Raw genomic sequence first — 16,252 nt, 5'->3', positions numbered from 1 at the left:
CTCCTGTTTTCTGTGTTTTTATGTTTCCTTCGAGCTCTCTTTATCATTTGCTCTTTGTTTTACTCACTCCCTTGATTTTTTTACCTCTTTCTCTCAGCGCTTCTCACCTTTGCTGTTCTTCATACTGTCTCTCTATTTTTTTCACTCATTCTTGCCTTTCGTGCTGTCATATGCTCTCTGTCCCTCGGTTACTCCGAATCTAATGAATGTGAGGATTATCTTTTCCCAAATATTGAATTTTTCTTTTTCTAGAAAGGCAGAACAGTTAAAAATAAAATGTTGTCAGCTTTTAGCAAATAGTCCAGCTGTGGCCTGGGACACAGTCATTGATCGCAGTGCAACAAGATCCAGTTTGACCGAGAACAATGCTGTAATCCTCAAGGAGCTTTGTCAGAAGAGAGACATTATCCTTAGGAATATTCGAGATTTATGGAGGCATTCCCAGCCTTGAGAATTAAAAGCTGTGTTTCTGGTATGTTGTTAGCAGGGTCATCTAGAGGTCGCTGTAATTTTTCTGACTCTTCCCTGTTAATTAATTCTGAAGCCATTCGATGCAGTTGAAAACCAGATCACCAATCTTTTACTTACATTCTGTAAATAAATCGAGCACCAACATTATAAATATCTGCCTCATCCCGAACCAACCCAGAAATCGCTTATTATATCTTTTTGGAATATTCTTTCTCTTTTGAAAGCAAACACAAGGAAGGGGCACAATAATATAAATCTCAATCCATGTATTTATAATCAACCTATTAGTCCACTACGTTTAAAGCAGGTGGGATGTGAACCCAGGCTTTCTGGCTTAGAGATAGCGACGCTACCACTGAATCACTAAGACCCTTTTGTAAGCCTTGATCTGTACTCTTTTTGAGTAGTAAGCACGTAGTCTAATAAACTAGCCCTTAAATTGACAGTATTAGTTGAAACTGATTTTCAGCACCTCCTGCGGTAGGATTTGAACCTATGTCCCCAGAGCATTAGGCTGGCCCTTTGGATTATTAATTCCTTCAAGCACTGATTGTCTGGACTTGTTTATGGCCACTCTAGATATTTAGATGCATTAGGGATTGGAGCGCTTTATCAGCAATTCAGGATTGTGGCTTTTTTTCTGCATTGTGAGCCAGCAGTCTGACCACTACATAATCCACCTGTGTTGCCCAATTTGCCTTCGACCAGCTGCTGATTGAGATTTGAACCCAAGCCCCTGGATTTCTAACCCAATAACATTACATATTATGTCACTATCCCTTTCTCTCTGTGCCTTTCCTCTTTTCTTTGCCACTGCCTTATGTCAGCCTGGATTTTATGTTGAAATCTCCCAAGTGGGACTTGACCTCATGACCTGCTGACACCAGGACAAGATGCTGTTCACTGAGCTATGGCAATTCCATTAGTCTGCCTCACACCTATTTTGAATAATAATCAGGTAAACCAATAAGCTAGTTAATTTAAAAAAAACAGTCCTTAGTGGATACCATAATGAAAACCAAATTCCAGAAGAAACTAATCGATTTAAACCACAATAATATTTTAGAGGAAGGTAATGCATGTTAGTCCCTTCAGCAGCCACTGGTTGTAAAAAGCTTTAGCAAACAGTGAGATGTGAATGGAGCTGCAGAGAAAGGATATTCCTTTTTATTTTTAAATTAACCTGTTTAGGTAAGTTTTAATACTGCTCTGGAACAGATGGGACTTGAACCCTGGTTCTCCTGGCCCAGATTTAGGGACATCTCCCCTGCTAAAGTTGGCCTTTATACGCGCTCATTGTACTTAATTGAATAATATATTCGTTTAAGTACATTGAGCATGTACAAAGCTTGTATATTTGTTTCTTGGAAATAGTTGTTAAACCCTTGGCTGGACATAAAAACAAAAGTTCTATGGCAGTTTTTTTTAGAAAGCAGCGTGGGAGATATCCGCTGTGTTATTGCCATCAGTTGTCCCTCAGCCTTGAACAATGCCATAGAGGTTTTCACATTTTCTTACTTTGACGGGTAGTCAGCCCGTCTGATGACATCCCTCCTCCATTACTGTTCTGGGGCGTCTTGACTGGATTGCGAGCTCAACTGTGGCTCGGTCCTTCACCTTGACAGACTGGAAGGGAGACTGCTTAACCTGCTTAGCCATGACTGCGACTGTTCTATTGGGATGGGCTCAGAATCTCACAACAAACAGATAGAAGGGCAGGTTCGTGGGAGGAGGGGAAACACAGTGAATTAGAGTAGAATTTATATTAGAAGTCCATGAATGGGGAGGGATTTGTATTTAATGTTTTCATCGCTGGATGATGCCATTGTCATGTTTAACCCACTTACTGATGCTTTTTTAGTTTTGTCTTACTAATGGAGTCTCTTCCCTCAGGCACAGCAACCTGACTGCTAGGCCCAAAGGGTTGCCAGGCCTGGTCAGAAATGGTGTTCCAGAAGCACTGAGAGCTGAAGTTTGGCAGCTGTTGTCAGGTTGCCATGACAATCAAGTGATGCTGGAAAAATACAGAAACCTGATCACCAAGGTAGGACAAGGCTGAATTTCATGTTGTCATTATTGAAGGTAAAAACTATTTGTGATTGGCATTCCCAAGACCATTGGCGCTTTTGTATTGTGTTCACACACGTGGACAGTGTTTATGTATCTGGAGTCTGCTGTGCCATGTTCACATGTGGGGAACCCACTCTACTTTGTTCACGTGTGTACTGTATTCAGGTGTGTGGAGTCTGGTACTGTGATGACATTTGTGACAAGATTGGTACGAGTTTGATTTGAAATGACAACAATCTGTGGTGTGTACCTTTCTTACATTTGATATTCAACCAGAGTATATCTATGATGAAAAATGCAGACAACTCTGGGTTAAATATTACTCAAGTGCTGAATGGGCTGGAAACAGGCATGAGCGGTTCTTTTAGAATGATGTGAATTTGGCGTGAGAAAAGAAGGTACCTTCTGTCTTTGGATCCAAGTGTGGAACTTTTCACGTAACCACTGCTTACAAACTTCAGCTTTTAAATTAATGTCAAGGATCAGAGACATTGCTGCCATCAAGTTTTTGCTGTCTGTTGCTCTTCATTGTGTTAATGGTCAGCATTTAGCTTGTGCATACTAGTGATGTGCGCACAGAAGGCTTTCCAAATCTGTGATGACATCTTTATAGACTGAAGTGGGAAAAGTTATTTAAAATGTGTATTCCTAACACAAAGGAGCATTTGATGAGCTATGTTTAACCTGACCATGTTTGTGAAAGGAGGGGTGGTTTGTTCATGGGTGGCCGTGAACAAATTTTAAAATGGGTGATGTTTGTTGCTGACGGTGCTTTCGTATAACACATTTATTGGTAAAGTATAGTTGAAATGTGAGGAATAAAATGTGGCCCCCCTGTTTCTGTATGTGATGGGGTAGTTGTATGTGCGGGGTAGGAGCATACTGTCAGCCATGTTAGGCTTGTGTCCACTTGTCACGCCAGTGGTATGTATGCACTAGGCCGTGGGGCATGCTTTTGTTGCTTTTGAGGTTGTTTCTGCATTGATTGGGAGGCATTATTCACTCCTTCACTGCAGTCCTTCCCTTTGTGATATACTCACTCTGCTGTGGTGGTGGTGGTGGTATTGAGACAACCTCCCAGCCTGTCTTCCTGTTCCTCACTTGTTAACAGCTGTCTTGCAGTACTTCCCAACCATCTCTGTGATGTGGTGCTTTTCTGGACATTGTTCTGCTACATAGCTGATTGTGGAACTGAGAGCAGTCAGGAGGTGGGAGGAATCTGGTGCAGAGTGTAATGGCAGAGCCTCAGTGTGGCAGGATTGTGGACGTGTTGCTGTTCATTGTAGCACCCCAACACAAACTGTTTAAGCTGAACATCTCCAATCGATTACACTGGTCTGTGGAGACCCATAGTCTTAACTTTTTTGTTGATTTGATTTATTATTGTCATATCTATGAGATGCAGTGATAAGTACTACTTTGCACGCTAACCAGACAAATCATACCTTACATAAGTAATTCAGAATATGCAGAATGCAGAATATAGTGTTACAACTACAAAAAAAGTGCAGAGAAAGATCAATTCTCATGTAGAACATAGAACAGTACAGCCCAGGAAAGGGCCCTTCTGCCAACAATGTTGTGCCAAACATGACACCACATTAAGATAATCCTTTCCCCTTTCCCTTGGTCCATATCCCTACATTCCTTGCATATTCCTGCGCTTTTCTAGAAGTCTAGAAGTTTTCTAAACGCCATTATTGTATCTGCCTCCATCACTACCCCTAACAGCACTTTCCAGGGTCCTACCACTCCCTGTGTAAAACAACTTGCCCTTTATATCTTCCTTGAACTTTCCTCCTCTCAACTTAAATGCATGCCCCATTGTATTAGACATTTCAATGATAGGAAAAAGATTCTGACCATCAACCCTGCCAATGCATCTCATACTTTTATAAACTTCTATAAAGTCTCTCCTTAGCCTCTGCCACTCCAGAGAAAACAATCTAAGTTTTTCTAGCCTCTCCTTATTGCTCATATCTTCTAATCCAGACAACACCCTGGTAAACCTCTTCTGCACCCTCTCCAAAGCCTCCACATCCTTCCTATATTGTGGTGAACAGGATTGAATGCAATACTCTGTGTGCCCTAACCAAAGTCTTATGAAGCTGCAACATGACATCCTGACTCGTGAAGTCAGTTTCCCAACCAATAAAAGCAAGCATACCATATGCCTCCTTTACCATCCTATCTACTTGCATGGCCACTTTCAGGGAGCCATGGACTTGAACCCCAAGATTTCTATGTACATCAATGCCGTTGAGGGTCCTGCCATTAAACTATATACCTTTCTTTAACATTTACTCTCCCAAAGTGCAGCATTTCGTACTGGATTATACTCCATCTGCCACTTCTCCGTCCAAACCTGCAACCGATCTATAGCCTGCTGTATCCTTTGACAACCTCCAAAACTATCCATAACTTCACTGACCTTTGTATCATCTGCAAACTTACTACCCCACTCACCCTTTCACCACCACTCTCTGCCTTCTATGGGCAAGCCGATTCTGAATCCAAGTGACCAAGTGCCTCTTACTCTTCTGGATGAGCCTATCATGAGCGACCCTGCTGAAACCCATGTAGATAAAATCCACTACTCTACCCTCATCTTCACCTTCTCGAAAAATTCAGTCAGGTTAGTAAGACATGACCTGTCATGCTGACTGTCCTTAATTAGGCCAGATGTTTCCAAAAGCGCATAAATGCAACCCCTAAGAATTCTCTCCATTAGCTTCCCAACCATATGAGACTCACCTGTCTATCTTTTTCTGGATTATCCCTGTTTCTCTTAATGAACGGAAGAGCAACATTAGTTAGTTGCAAGGCTTCTGGGACCTTTCCAGTGGCTAGTGAGGATACTAAAACCTTGGTCAAGGCCCCAGCAATCTCCTTTCTTGCCTATCTCAATAACCTCAATACCATTAGCCACTGGGCACTTAACCACTTTAATGCTGTTCATGAGACCCAACACCACTTTCTTTCTCAAAATGCCCTAATGTATTAGCAAACTCCATGCTAATCTCACTATCCTCTGTATGCTTCTCCTGGGGTGACTACCAAAGCAAAGTATTCATTTACGATTTTGCCCCCTTCCTCTGCCTCCAAGCACAAGTTGACTGCTTTATCCTTGAGTGGTCCAATCTTCTCCTGAGTTATTCTGTTGTTTTTAATTTATATATGGAATGCCTTGGGATTCTCTTTAACCCGACTTGTCCAGGTCATTCATGGCCCCTTCTTGCTCTCCTAATTCCCTGTTTGAATTCTTTCTTGTTTACTTTATATTCCTCATGGGCCCTGAGAGATCCCTTCATAAATCTGATAACAGCGGGGAAGAAGTTGTTCTGAAATCTGTTGGTACATGTTTTGTATCACCTACCTGCTGAAAGAGAGTCTACTCAAGGTGGGAGGTTACTTGCTGGCATTCAGTGTCTGTGCCCATCCTGATGATTGGATCCGATAAATGTTAACTTTATCTTCCAGTCCATTGACTATAATGCATGAGGAATGCTTATGGGGAAAGTACCCTTTTCCATGAATTGACTTGGACCCAGCCTGCATTAACTATGAGAACTGATTTTTCCAGGCTGCCTTTGTTTCAATGCTGCAGTTACGAACCATGAAACTGAAGTGTGCAGTAGCCTCAATGGTCGAAGTGCAGGTGCTTCTGTCTCTCAAGCACATTTGTAAACTCCATTGTGTGCGTGCTGCATCTGTGCTATTCCGAATTCATTTCTGAATCAGTCAGTTGCTGCTTCTTATCATTAAATTGTCAGTTCACACTCTGAGCAATTTCTTATTGGATTAGCAAAGTGCTGCTGGTAAGCATGTATTGTACAGTTTACACACTGAGCTCCTCTTTATTGGCCAGTTTCTTCATCCTGGTAAGGGCTGATATCTTGAACCGACGTTAACTGGTCATTTTCACAGTACAATATGCATATTCCATCGTGTTGTAAAACATTGATGCTTGTCTGTGTTGATAAGATCTGTTGCAACTTGCCTTTTATTTCTGTGTCTGCACTTAGCTTCGGGACTGAGTCAGGAGAGAGCTGCCTCTTGTGTGGTTGAATCAGGTCCAAACGTGCAATGCATGATCTTCCCAAAGCAATGTCAGTCCAGTTTGAGAATGTTGTCTGTTCGCTGGTTTGGAATTTTACTCTCAGCTTTAAGCTTTCAATGCTAGTTTAACTATTGAATTTGAGTATTCTGCTTAGCAGGACAATTTTAGAATGTTGCAGATCTAATTGAATGGTCAGTACCATTAGAATGACGATTGTTCAATTTGCAACTGTGGGAAGAAGTTTAATTTGCTTTAACTTATCTGGTCACAGAATCTCTACAATGTGGAAAGAGGCCATTTAGCCCATTTGGTGAGTCTGCACAGACCTGCCAAAGAACACCCCACCCAGACCCAATGCCCCACCCTATCCCAATCAGCCAGCATTTATCATGGCTGACCCACCCAGCCTGCTCATTCCTTGAAACATCCCTTAACAAATGTGTTTTTTCAGCTTCTATTAGAAACGTTGAAATTAGGAGCAGGAGTAGGTCATTCAACTGTCAAATTTACTCACCATTCTGAGAGAGTGCAGTGCGTGAGGTTAGCATTTACCAAAAAAAGTGCAACAATAATTTAATATTCAGATAATTTGCACAGACAAAAGAAAGCCTTTGACAAGATATTGCACATGAGTTAACGAGAGGAGATTAAGGGATATGGTTTGTAGGTGGCCAGCAAACTCAAACAAAACTGACTAGAATGGGACAGAAGGTAGGTGTTAAGGGCAGTTTCCCAGATTGGATACAAGTGGATAATGTGTTCTATTCTAGGACCACTTCCCTTCACTGTGTTTGTCAATGATTTGGATGCTAGCCTAGAGGAGGTAGTGTCATCACTTCTAGGGAATACAAAAGAAGAGGAACATAAAGAATGAGATAGATGTAGTTCTTAGAGCTGAAGAGATTAAATGGTATGGGAAGAAAAGGAAATAGGATATCTTTGAGTTGGATGATCAGCCATGATCATAAAAATGGCAAGTAGATTTGACAGCTGAATGGCCTATCTTGCTCCTAATTTCAATGTTTGTGAAGAAAGCTGGTAATACAGACTGTTACTTCCGCAAAGAATTCCACTGGAATTTTGCTGGACAAGATTGTTTCTTTAGAAGTTTGTTCCTGTGTTTCAAGTTGAATGAAACAAAATTGAAAATAGGTAAATGCGCAATATGCTGTGATTTTGAAAACAGTCTCTTAAATTAGGCTGAAGATTCGCGGCAGTGAATCCTGTGATCCTACACACTTTGAATCCACATGTTCCCACTGATTATCTTCCAATTATCTTAATGAATAGCCAGGGCTGAATTTAATTTTCTTTTAATAATCTGACATGTTAAATCAAGCAGAGTGCACATCACTACCTATTTAGGGAAGATACCTAACGTAAGAGCTGGTGTCCTCAGCAGTTCCCTTCACCTCTACTTTCCACACTGGGAGGAAAACCATGGTTACAGCACCTTTTGAATTGGTCACAGCTCTCTCCTGATTAACGTTCAGGACCAGCATGGAGTGGCACTCAGCACATCTCTATCTTCAGTCGAGGTGTTCAACTGTCCTTTCTGTGAAGTATTAATTGAGACACCTGTCCTGCAGATGGTGAACGTTTGTCATTGCTGGCAGGCAGCATTGCTGCCCTCAATTGACTTTGGCATGCAGTGAAAGTATAAGTACAGATGAAAGAAGACACACTTTAATCAAATAATGCAAGTTTTCTCCTATGAGTTAAGTCACTTAAATACAGTTTTCACATACAAGCAGTGTTTTCATTGCTGGTATATAATTTGCTGCTAAAAGTGTAACTGTGTGGCTAGCAATAACTACCACTGATTACTGGTGATCAGATGGTGCTCCTGCCACTGTTTATCAAAAGGGCAACTCTTTAAGTGGACTGTAACCAGAACACAGGCAAGGGTAACACTGCTGCCTTGCAGCACTAGGGATCTGGGTTCACTTCCAGCCCCGGGCAACTGTCTATGTTTTGTACATTCTCCAGTGTCTGCGTGGGTTTCCCCTGGGTGCTCCAGTTTCCTCCCACAGTTCAAAGATGTGCTGGGTTAGGTGGATTGGCTATGCTAAATTACCCGTAGTATCCAGTGATGTGCAAGCTACGTGGATTAGCCATGGTAAATGCAAAGCTACAGGGATAGGTTGTGAGACTCTCTGATTCATAATGAGCAGCACTGTGCTGTTAACTTCAACATTCACTCAGCTCACACTTAAAGAATGACTAGGGATGTTGTCTGGTATCCATGGAACTATGCTGATGGGTTACATGTAAAAGAAAAATTATAATACTTATATTTATATAAAAAGCCTCCTTAGAGGACCACAGGCCTACTTTCTCGTGAGAGAGGTGGTGAGCTTAACCTGAGAGTCTCTAAGCTTCGGGCGAGAGGTGAAGTTGAAAAGTAGATCTTTGGTAATTTCAGGAATTGAACCTGTACTGATGGTGACATTCTGCAGCGTAAACTTGCCATTCAGCCAACTAAGCAAATGATCCCATTTCATTCACATATAATCTTCTCAGTCGTAGGATGTCTTGAGGCACTTTACAGCGAAGGGAGAAAGATTGAAGTATAATCACTGTTTGAATATAGGACCCTGTGCATAGCAAGTTCCCACATGCTGCAGTCTTGACAGCTTTAGAATGATTAATTATTATTCATAGACAATTCTTAATAATTAATACAAAATGATAATCTATTTGAATGATGTTCCTCGTGGGATAAATATTGGCCAAAATGCCAGGAAAACATCCCCAGTTCGTGACTTGAAATAAAAGAACTTGGATTCTTTTGTATCTGCTTGAGAGAGCACAGCGATCCCGATTTTTAAGGCCTTGTCCAAGTGACAGCATGCCTGACAAAGCAGCACTCTCTCACTACTGCTCATAAGGGGGTGTTATGCTGTTGGGTTCAGCCTTGAGCCTGCAAACCTGCTGTCTATGGGGTTGGACTGCTATCCAGTGAATCAGAGCCAGAAGGATAAAGGAGAAGGATCAGGAATTTTGGGGGGAAGCGTGGTAGTGCATAGGTAAACCTATTTGAGGAGAAGGTTTCAGGAAGCTTGTTGCATGGTAAATTCCTGTGCTTTGTGGTCAGGAAGGAAACGTGATGTAAGAATCAAGAATACTGGGTAGGATGCATTAAGGGCCGGATACTTTCAGATTTTAAAAATTTCAAACATCGATTCTGAAAAATATCGACTTGTTTGCACAAATTTTGTCATATTGTAAATTTTCGATCTAACCATGACGGTCAATCTACTGAGCCAGCTAAAATTGCAAGATGCAAGAACAGAAGGAGCTACATTGTCGGAAGTTTGCGTACAGACATGCTCCAAGTCACACAGCGTTCTGAGCCAGCACTTGGATTATCATCACTCAGCAAGGCTGCGTTTGTGTTACTTTAGCATTTTTATTGCTGGCATTCATCTCTCCCAAGAGGAAGAGGAGTGCACCATTCTGTCAGGAGCACTGCTGCATCCTTGCTCTGTGAGTTATGAAGGCAGACGGGAATAATAATGAGCATGATATAAACACTGTGATTAATGTACTCACAAAGCAATGTTTATTGGATTTACAGCACCTTTCTGCAGTTTATCTTATTGGATAGCACAGGTGTATTGCAATGTTCATTTCATCTTTCAACTGCAGATGCAGTTTGACAAGAATCTGATCCCTTTCTGTTTGCTCAGGTAAACTGAAATTTCAAATTGAATTTTTTTTTATAAAACAAAGTATCATGTAAACCAAGACTTAGATCATGTAAAAGATGGAAGAGTTATTTGTTATCTTAAATAGCCAGAGGTGCTCATACTGAAGCTCTGTGAATGGGAGGTTGTGCTGCTATAAAGAGTAGCTGAGGCTGGTTCAGACACACAATGCTTTTGCTTGACTGCTGTAAGGATTTAGAGAGAAGCTTGTGAGATATGTCCCTTCAGAAATGTGACAAGAAGAAAGGCACAAATTAAGTTCTCAATCTCAAGGCATCCAAAAGTTCTTTCCAGTCTTTGAAGTACTTTTGAAGGTTAGTCGTTTGTGCAATTTCGGGATGATGACAGCTAATTTACCCAAAACAGCAGCATGATAACGTCTAGAAATAAACAAAAAAGCTGGAAATCCTTAGCTGGCCGGGCAGCATCTGTGGAAGGGAGCGGTTTGATGACATTGCAACAATATTTTTCAGATTTCCAACATCTGCAGTGTTTTGCTTTTTTGTAAGTGATAACAACCAGATTGCATCATCGTTAGCCACGGGTGAGGTCCCAGAAAACTGGAGGATAGCGAATGTTGTGCCATTTTTCAAGCAGGGCTGCAAAGAAAAGCCTGGGAACTATATATAGATCAGTGAACTTAACATCTGTGGTGGGTAAGTTACTTGAGAAGATTCTGAGAGACAAGATGTAAGTGCATTTGGAAAGACAGAGTTTGATTAGGAGTAGTCAGCATAGCTTTGTGCGTGGGAGATCATGCCTCACAATTTGTTAGAGTTGTTTGATGAAGTGACCAGGAAGGTTGATGAGGGCAGGGTAGTAGATGTAGTCTATATGAATGTCACTAAGGTCTTTGATAAGGTTCCACATGGTAAGCTACTCTGGAAGGTTAGATCGCATGGAATCCAGGGCGAGCTGGCAAATTCGATACACAATTGGCTTGATGGTAGGAAGCAGAGAGTAATAGTGGGAGGATGTTTGACGGACTGAAGGCCCGTGACTACAGATGTACCTCAGGAGTTGGTGCTGGGCCCACTGCTGTTTGTTATCGATATCAATGATTTGGATGAGAATTTGCAAGGCATGATTAGTAAGTTTGCAGATGACATTAAAATAGGCGGTATCGTGGACAGTGAGGAGGGTTGTAGCAGGACCTTGATCAGTTGGTGAAGTGGGCTGAGAAATGGCACATTGAGTTGAATATAGATAAGTATGAAATCTTACATTTTTGAAAGTCAAATCAAGGTCGGAGTTTCATGATGAATGGTAAGACCTTAAAGGTTGTATTGGAACAGAGCGACCTTGGATTGATCAGGTTCACAGTTCTCTGAAAGTGGAGTCACAGATAAGCAGGGCAGTGAAGAAAGCTTTTGACACACAGGCCTTCATCCGTCAAGGCATTGAGTATAGAAGTTGGGAAGTTATGTTGCCGTTGTATAGGACATTGGTGAGGCTGCACTTGGAATATTGCGTTCAGTTTTGGTCACCTTGTTATAGGAAGGATTTTATTTAACAGGAAGAAATTTACAAGGATTTTGCATAGACTCAATGGTCTGAATTATAGGGAGAGGTTGGACAAGCTATAACATTTTTCTTTAGAGCGTAGAAGACTGAGAGGGAACCTTAAAGAGCTGTATAAGATCATGAGAGGCATGGACAAGGTGGATGCACTCAGTCTTTTTCCCAGGGTTTGCGAATAGTGGACTAGAGGGCATCAGAATAAGGTTAGAGTGGAAAGAATAAAAGGGAACCTGAGGGTCAACTTTGTCATATTGAGAGTGGTACACATGTTATGGACCAGGCCAGGCTGCTTCAAAGCATTTCAAGAAAGTAGCTCGGGCCCTAACTTTGCTGGTTGTTTTAAACAGGGGGAAGTGGTTGTTCCAGGACTGATGCAGCTGCCCAATCACTGAGCTTTAAACGCAACAGAATTTATTTGCTCGATTACTGAATGAAACACAAACAAAAGAGAACAGAATATAGAATAACGCAACCTATCCAAAAACCCAACACACTTAATGATTCTGTTCCAAATGCCTGCAACAATCCCCATATCCCTTGGCAAAAATAGGTAAAATCAAAACTGGGTCTTACAGAAGAGAGAGAGAGATGACTGAGAGATTCAGCATGGTACACCTTCTTCCATGTAGCTGTTTCTTGGATCAGCAGCCTCAAAACTGATTGCCTAGCAGCTCTGAACCAAGCCAAACCAGAGAAAAGCTGAGCTGGGAGAATTGGCCCCTCTACTTTCATTGTACAAGTGTTTCTTTTAAAACTTAAAGCTTCCTCAAGTAGATCAACCCCAGACATTTTCGAGCCTGTGTCTTTATGACCTCCTGAATAAAAAAGCAAGGATGACCTAACCTTGTGAAAGGAGCAGCAGCAGCACACCCATATGGAATGAACTGCCAGTGAAAGTGATTGGGGCTGGTACATTAACATCATTTAAAAGGCATTTGGGCAAATACACAGATAGGCAAGGATTAGAAGGATGTGGGCCAAGTACAGGGAAATGGGTTAGAATGGAGGGATGTTTTGGTCAGCATGGACCAATTTAGACCAAAGACCCTGTCTCCATGCTGTAGGACTCTATATTTTGATATGTTAGTGTGTTAAAGTTGAAATAAATCTTTGTAATAGTACCCTGGAATTTTTTTTTATATAAAATGACCAGGCCTCCAGACTGATGGCGATGATTCTCTCAACCTCAGGATGTCTTGCAAATAAAGGTACTTTTCAGCCAGTGGTTTGTGAATTCTTGTTACTGTTGTGGTGTGGAAATGAGGAAGTCAGTTTGTGCACAACAAGCTCTCAAAAGCAGCGATATGTTATTGATCAAATAATCTGCTTATGTGATATTAATTACTCGCTAATACAGCAGGAAAACCTCTGCTCTTCTGCAAAATAATGTCTTGTGGGCCAACTGGGGCTTCAGTTTGATATCCCCTCCTTCAGTACCACACTTGTAACGTCAACCTGCATTGTGTGTGTAAGCCTGAAGAATGGCATTTGAAGCAACAACCTGCTGACTCAGGGGCAGATGTTTTACCACTGACAGTACAATGGCAGCCTTCTGTCTCATAAGGAGGTCCTAGTCGAAGAGATCCACAGCACAAAAAAAGGCCCTTTGGTCCATCGTGTCAATGCTGGTCAAAAACAACCACCTGACTTTTCTAATCCAATTTTCCATACTTGGCCATAGCCTTGTATGTTTTGGCATAGCATGAGCACATCGAAATACTTCTTAAATGTTATGAGGGTTTCTACCTATTTTGCCCTTAGAGGCAGTGAGTTCCAGATTCCCACCAATGTGGTAACCAGAAGTGAACGCAATATACCAGCAATGTTAACTGGGGTGGTTAATTGTTGCCTACTGGAGCTCAGGAGACTTGCTCTGGAATGGCAGGTTCTGTTGCAAAGGGAGATGGTGGGTTGAAAGAGTGCATGAGTTCCTGCCCTACGTTTTCTCTGGCCTCTCTTCTTAACCAGTTGAGCTTTTTATTTCTGCTTGCCACCTCTGATTCCTTCCCAAGCACTCATCTTTCAGATGTCAGAGTGATCAATGACTCTCTCCCAGGGTTAGTGCCTGCCATCTTCACATTTCCCGTGGCAGAGTCCTTGCAGCGGAGCTATGGATGCTTGGGAGGTCATAGCCAAGGACCAATTCATTATATTAGAGATCTTTGGGGTTTCCTGCCATCATCTATTGCTGAATGTGGTTGAGCCGATGCAGGCACCATTGGTTTAGCAATGAGTGTGGCACACTTCAGCAACCCTGAATTGGTGATCTTGTGCTGATCAGAGGTGTCGAGGGTATGTCTGAGACAATGAAAGTGGAAACCATTCAGCCTTATCTCCTGCTGAGCACTGCAGAGAAGTACACCGCAGGGCACAAGCTTGGTTGAAACGCAGTCTGGTGCCCTTAGTCAAGTTGCTGTAGTTCCACACTCTGTTACTCAGCTGACATAATATAGCTGCAACTTTGGCAAGCCATGTACTGATTTCCAGCGTGAGGGACAGTTTGGTAATGACTGTGGAGTATAGATATCTGAAGCTACCGGCAGTGTCCAGAGTCACATTGTCAGTGCTGATACATGGTGGAAGTCAATCTGAGACAGTGACATTTATCTTCCTGGTATTGATCTTAAGGTAGGAAAGTGAGTTGTGCAGATGACATAAAGAGCCTACAAAGCTATGTAGATAGGTTAAATCTGTTTATAGGGTGGCACGGTGGCTCAGTGGTTAGCACTACCTCACAGCGCCAGAGACCCGGGTTCAGTTCCCACCTCAGGCAACTGCCTGTGCAGACTTTGCACATTCTCCCCGTGTCAGTGTGGGTTTCCTCCAGATGCTCAGGGTTCCTCCCCAATCCAAAGGTCAGGTGAATTGGCCGTGTTAAATTGCCCATAGTGTTAGGTACATTAGTCAGGGGTAAATGTAGGGGAATGGGTCTGGGTGGGTTATTCGGAGGGTCATTGTGGACTTGTTGGGCCGGAGGGCCTGTATCCATACTGCAGGGAATCTAATCTAATCTAATCTAATCTAAATGAGTGGACAAAGATCTGGCATGTGGAGTACAATGTGGAAAAGTGTGAAATTGTCTAGTTTTGCAGAAAAAATAGCAAAAAATCTTATTAACTAAATGGTGAGAGCTGGAAGAGCTCTGAGATGCAGAGAGTTCTGAGTGTTTTGTTTTATTTATTCTCTCAGGGAACTTGGGCATTGCTGGCTGGCTAGCTTTTTTTATTGCCAGCCCTGGTTACACTGGAGAATGTGGTGTTGAGCTGCTGTAGGTTGACCCACAATGACCTTGGGGAGGGAAGTTCAAGGACAGTGGAGGAACGACGATATATTTCCAAATCAGGATGGTGTGTGGTTTGGAGGGGAACCCGCACAGTGTATCTGCAGCCCTTGTCCTTCTAGATGGGAATGGTCATTGGTTTGGAGAATGATCCTTGGTGAATTTCTGCAGTTTACCTTGTAGACAGTACACACTGCTGATATTGAGTCAAGGTGGTGTAGGGAGTAGTCCATCATACTTCTGACTTTTGCCTTTTAGATGGTGGATAGGCTTTGGGGAGCCAGGTGCTGAATTATCCACTGCAGGCTTCCTAGCTTTTGTCCTGCGCATGTACATGGTGAGTCCAGTTGAGTTTCTGTTTATCAGTGACCCCCAAGTATTTTGATTGTTCTAGTGCCTGAGTTGCAGAAGGTTAGTATGCAGGTGGAGCAAATATTCAGGAAAGCTAATAGTTATGGTTTATTGTGAGGTGAATTGTATGTACCTCAAAGTTATGTTTCAGTTATATAGGGCATCAGTGAGATTGCACTTGATGTATTGTGTACATGACTGGTCACCTTCGTTATGGTAGGATGTTAACTTTTTGTCAGCAGTTCAGAAACATTTTACGAAAGTAATACCCAGACTGAGGAAAGGATAGACAGATGGCCTGTATCAACTGGAGTTTAAAAAGTAAGAAATGATTTCATTGAAATATATAGATTCTTGAAGGGCCTCGAATGGGTGGATGTTGAAAGGATGTTTCCTGTTGAGGGGGAAACCTCGAACTAGGGATCACATAGGTGCCCAGTCAGGTACACAGAAATGAGGAAACTTTTTTTTTCTGAGGCTGTCAGTTTTTGGAATTCCTTTCCTTAAAAGGCAGTGGATACAGAATCTTTAAATATTTTTAAGGCAGAGGTAGATAGATTCTCGATTAAAAATTATTGGGAGGGTGTGCAGGGATGTTGAGTTGAGGCTAAAATTGGACCTGCCAGGATCTTATTGAATGGCTGAGCAGGCTTGAAGGATTAAGTGGCCTATTCTTGATCCTTGTTTGTACATTCGTATGATGCTCAAATCTAATATTTGACCAGAGTGAGAGCATCAATCTCTTTACCACTGAAGGTATTTGTCAGTACGGAACAGCTCTCAGATGAG

The 16,252-nt window shown here is 42.1% G+C and overlaps 1 protein-coding gene across 2 annotated transcripts in view; it reads left to right on the top strand.

The window, feature by feature from the left end:
- Positions 1–16,252, top strand: part of rabgap1l (RAB GTPase activating protein 1-like) — a 489,306-nt gene that overhangs the window by 226,490 nt on the left and 246,564 nt on the right. For both annotated transcript variants that reach the window (XM_060830051.1, XM_060830052.1), the window contains one exon: positions 2,365–2,515. In XM_060830051.1, the coding sequence (XP_060686034.1) occupies positions 2,365–2,515 (151 nt within the window). The remainder of the gene's footprint in view (positions 1–2,364; positions 2,516–16,252) is intronic.

The sequence above is a fragment of the Hemiscyllium ocellatum genome, chromosome 9 (assembly GCF_020745735.1).
Source record: "Hemiscyllium ocellatum isolate sHemOce1 chromosome 9, sHemOce1.pat.X.cur, whole genome shotgun sequence".
Classification (NCBI taxonomy): Eukaryota; Metazoa; Chordata; class Chondrichthyes; order Orectolobiformes; family Hemiscylliidae; genus Hemiscyllium; species Hemiscyllium ocellatum.
Note: the sequence above shows the minus strand (reverse complement) of the source record. Positions and strands in the feature narration are given on the sequence as shown.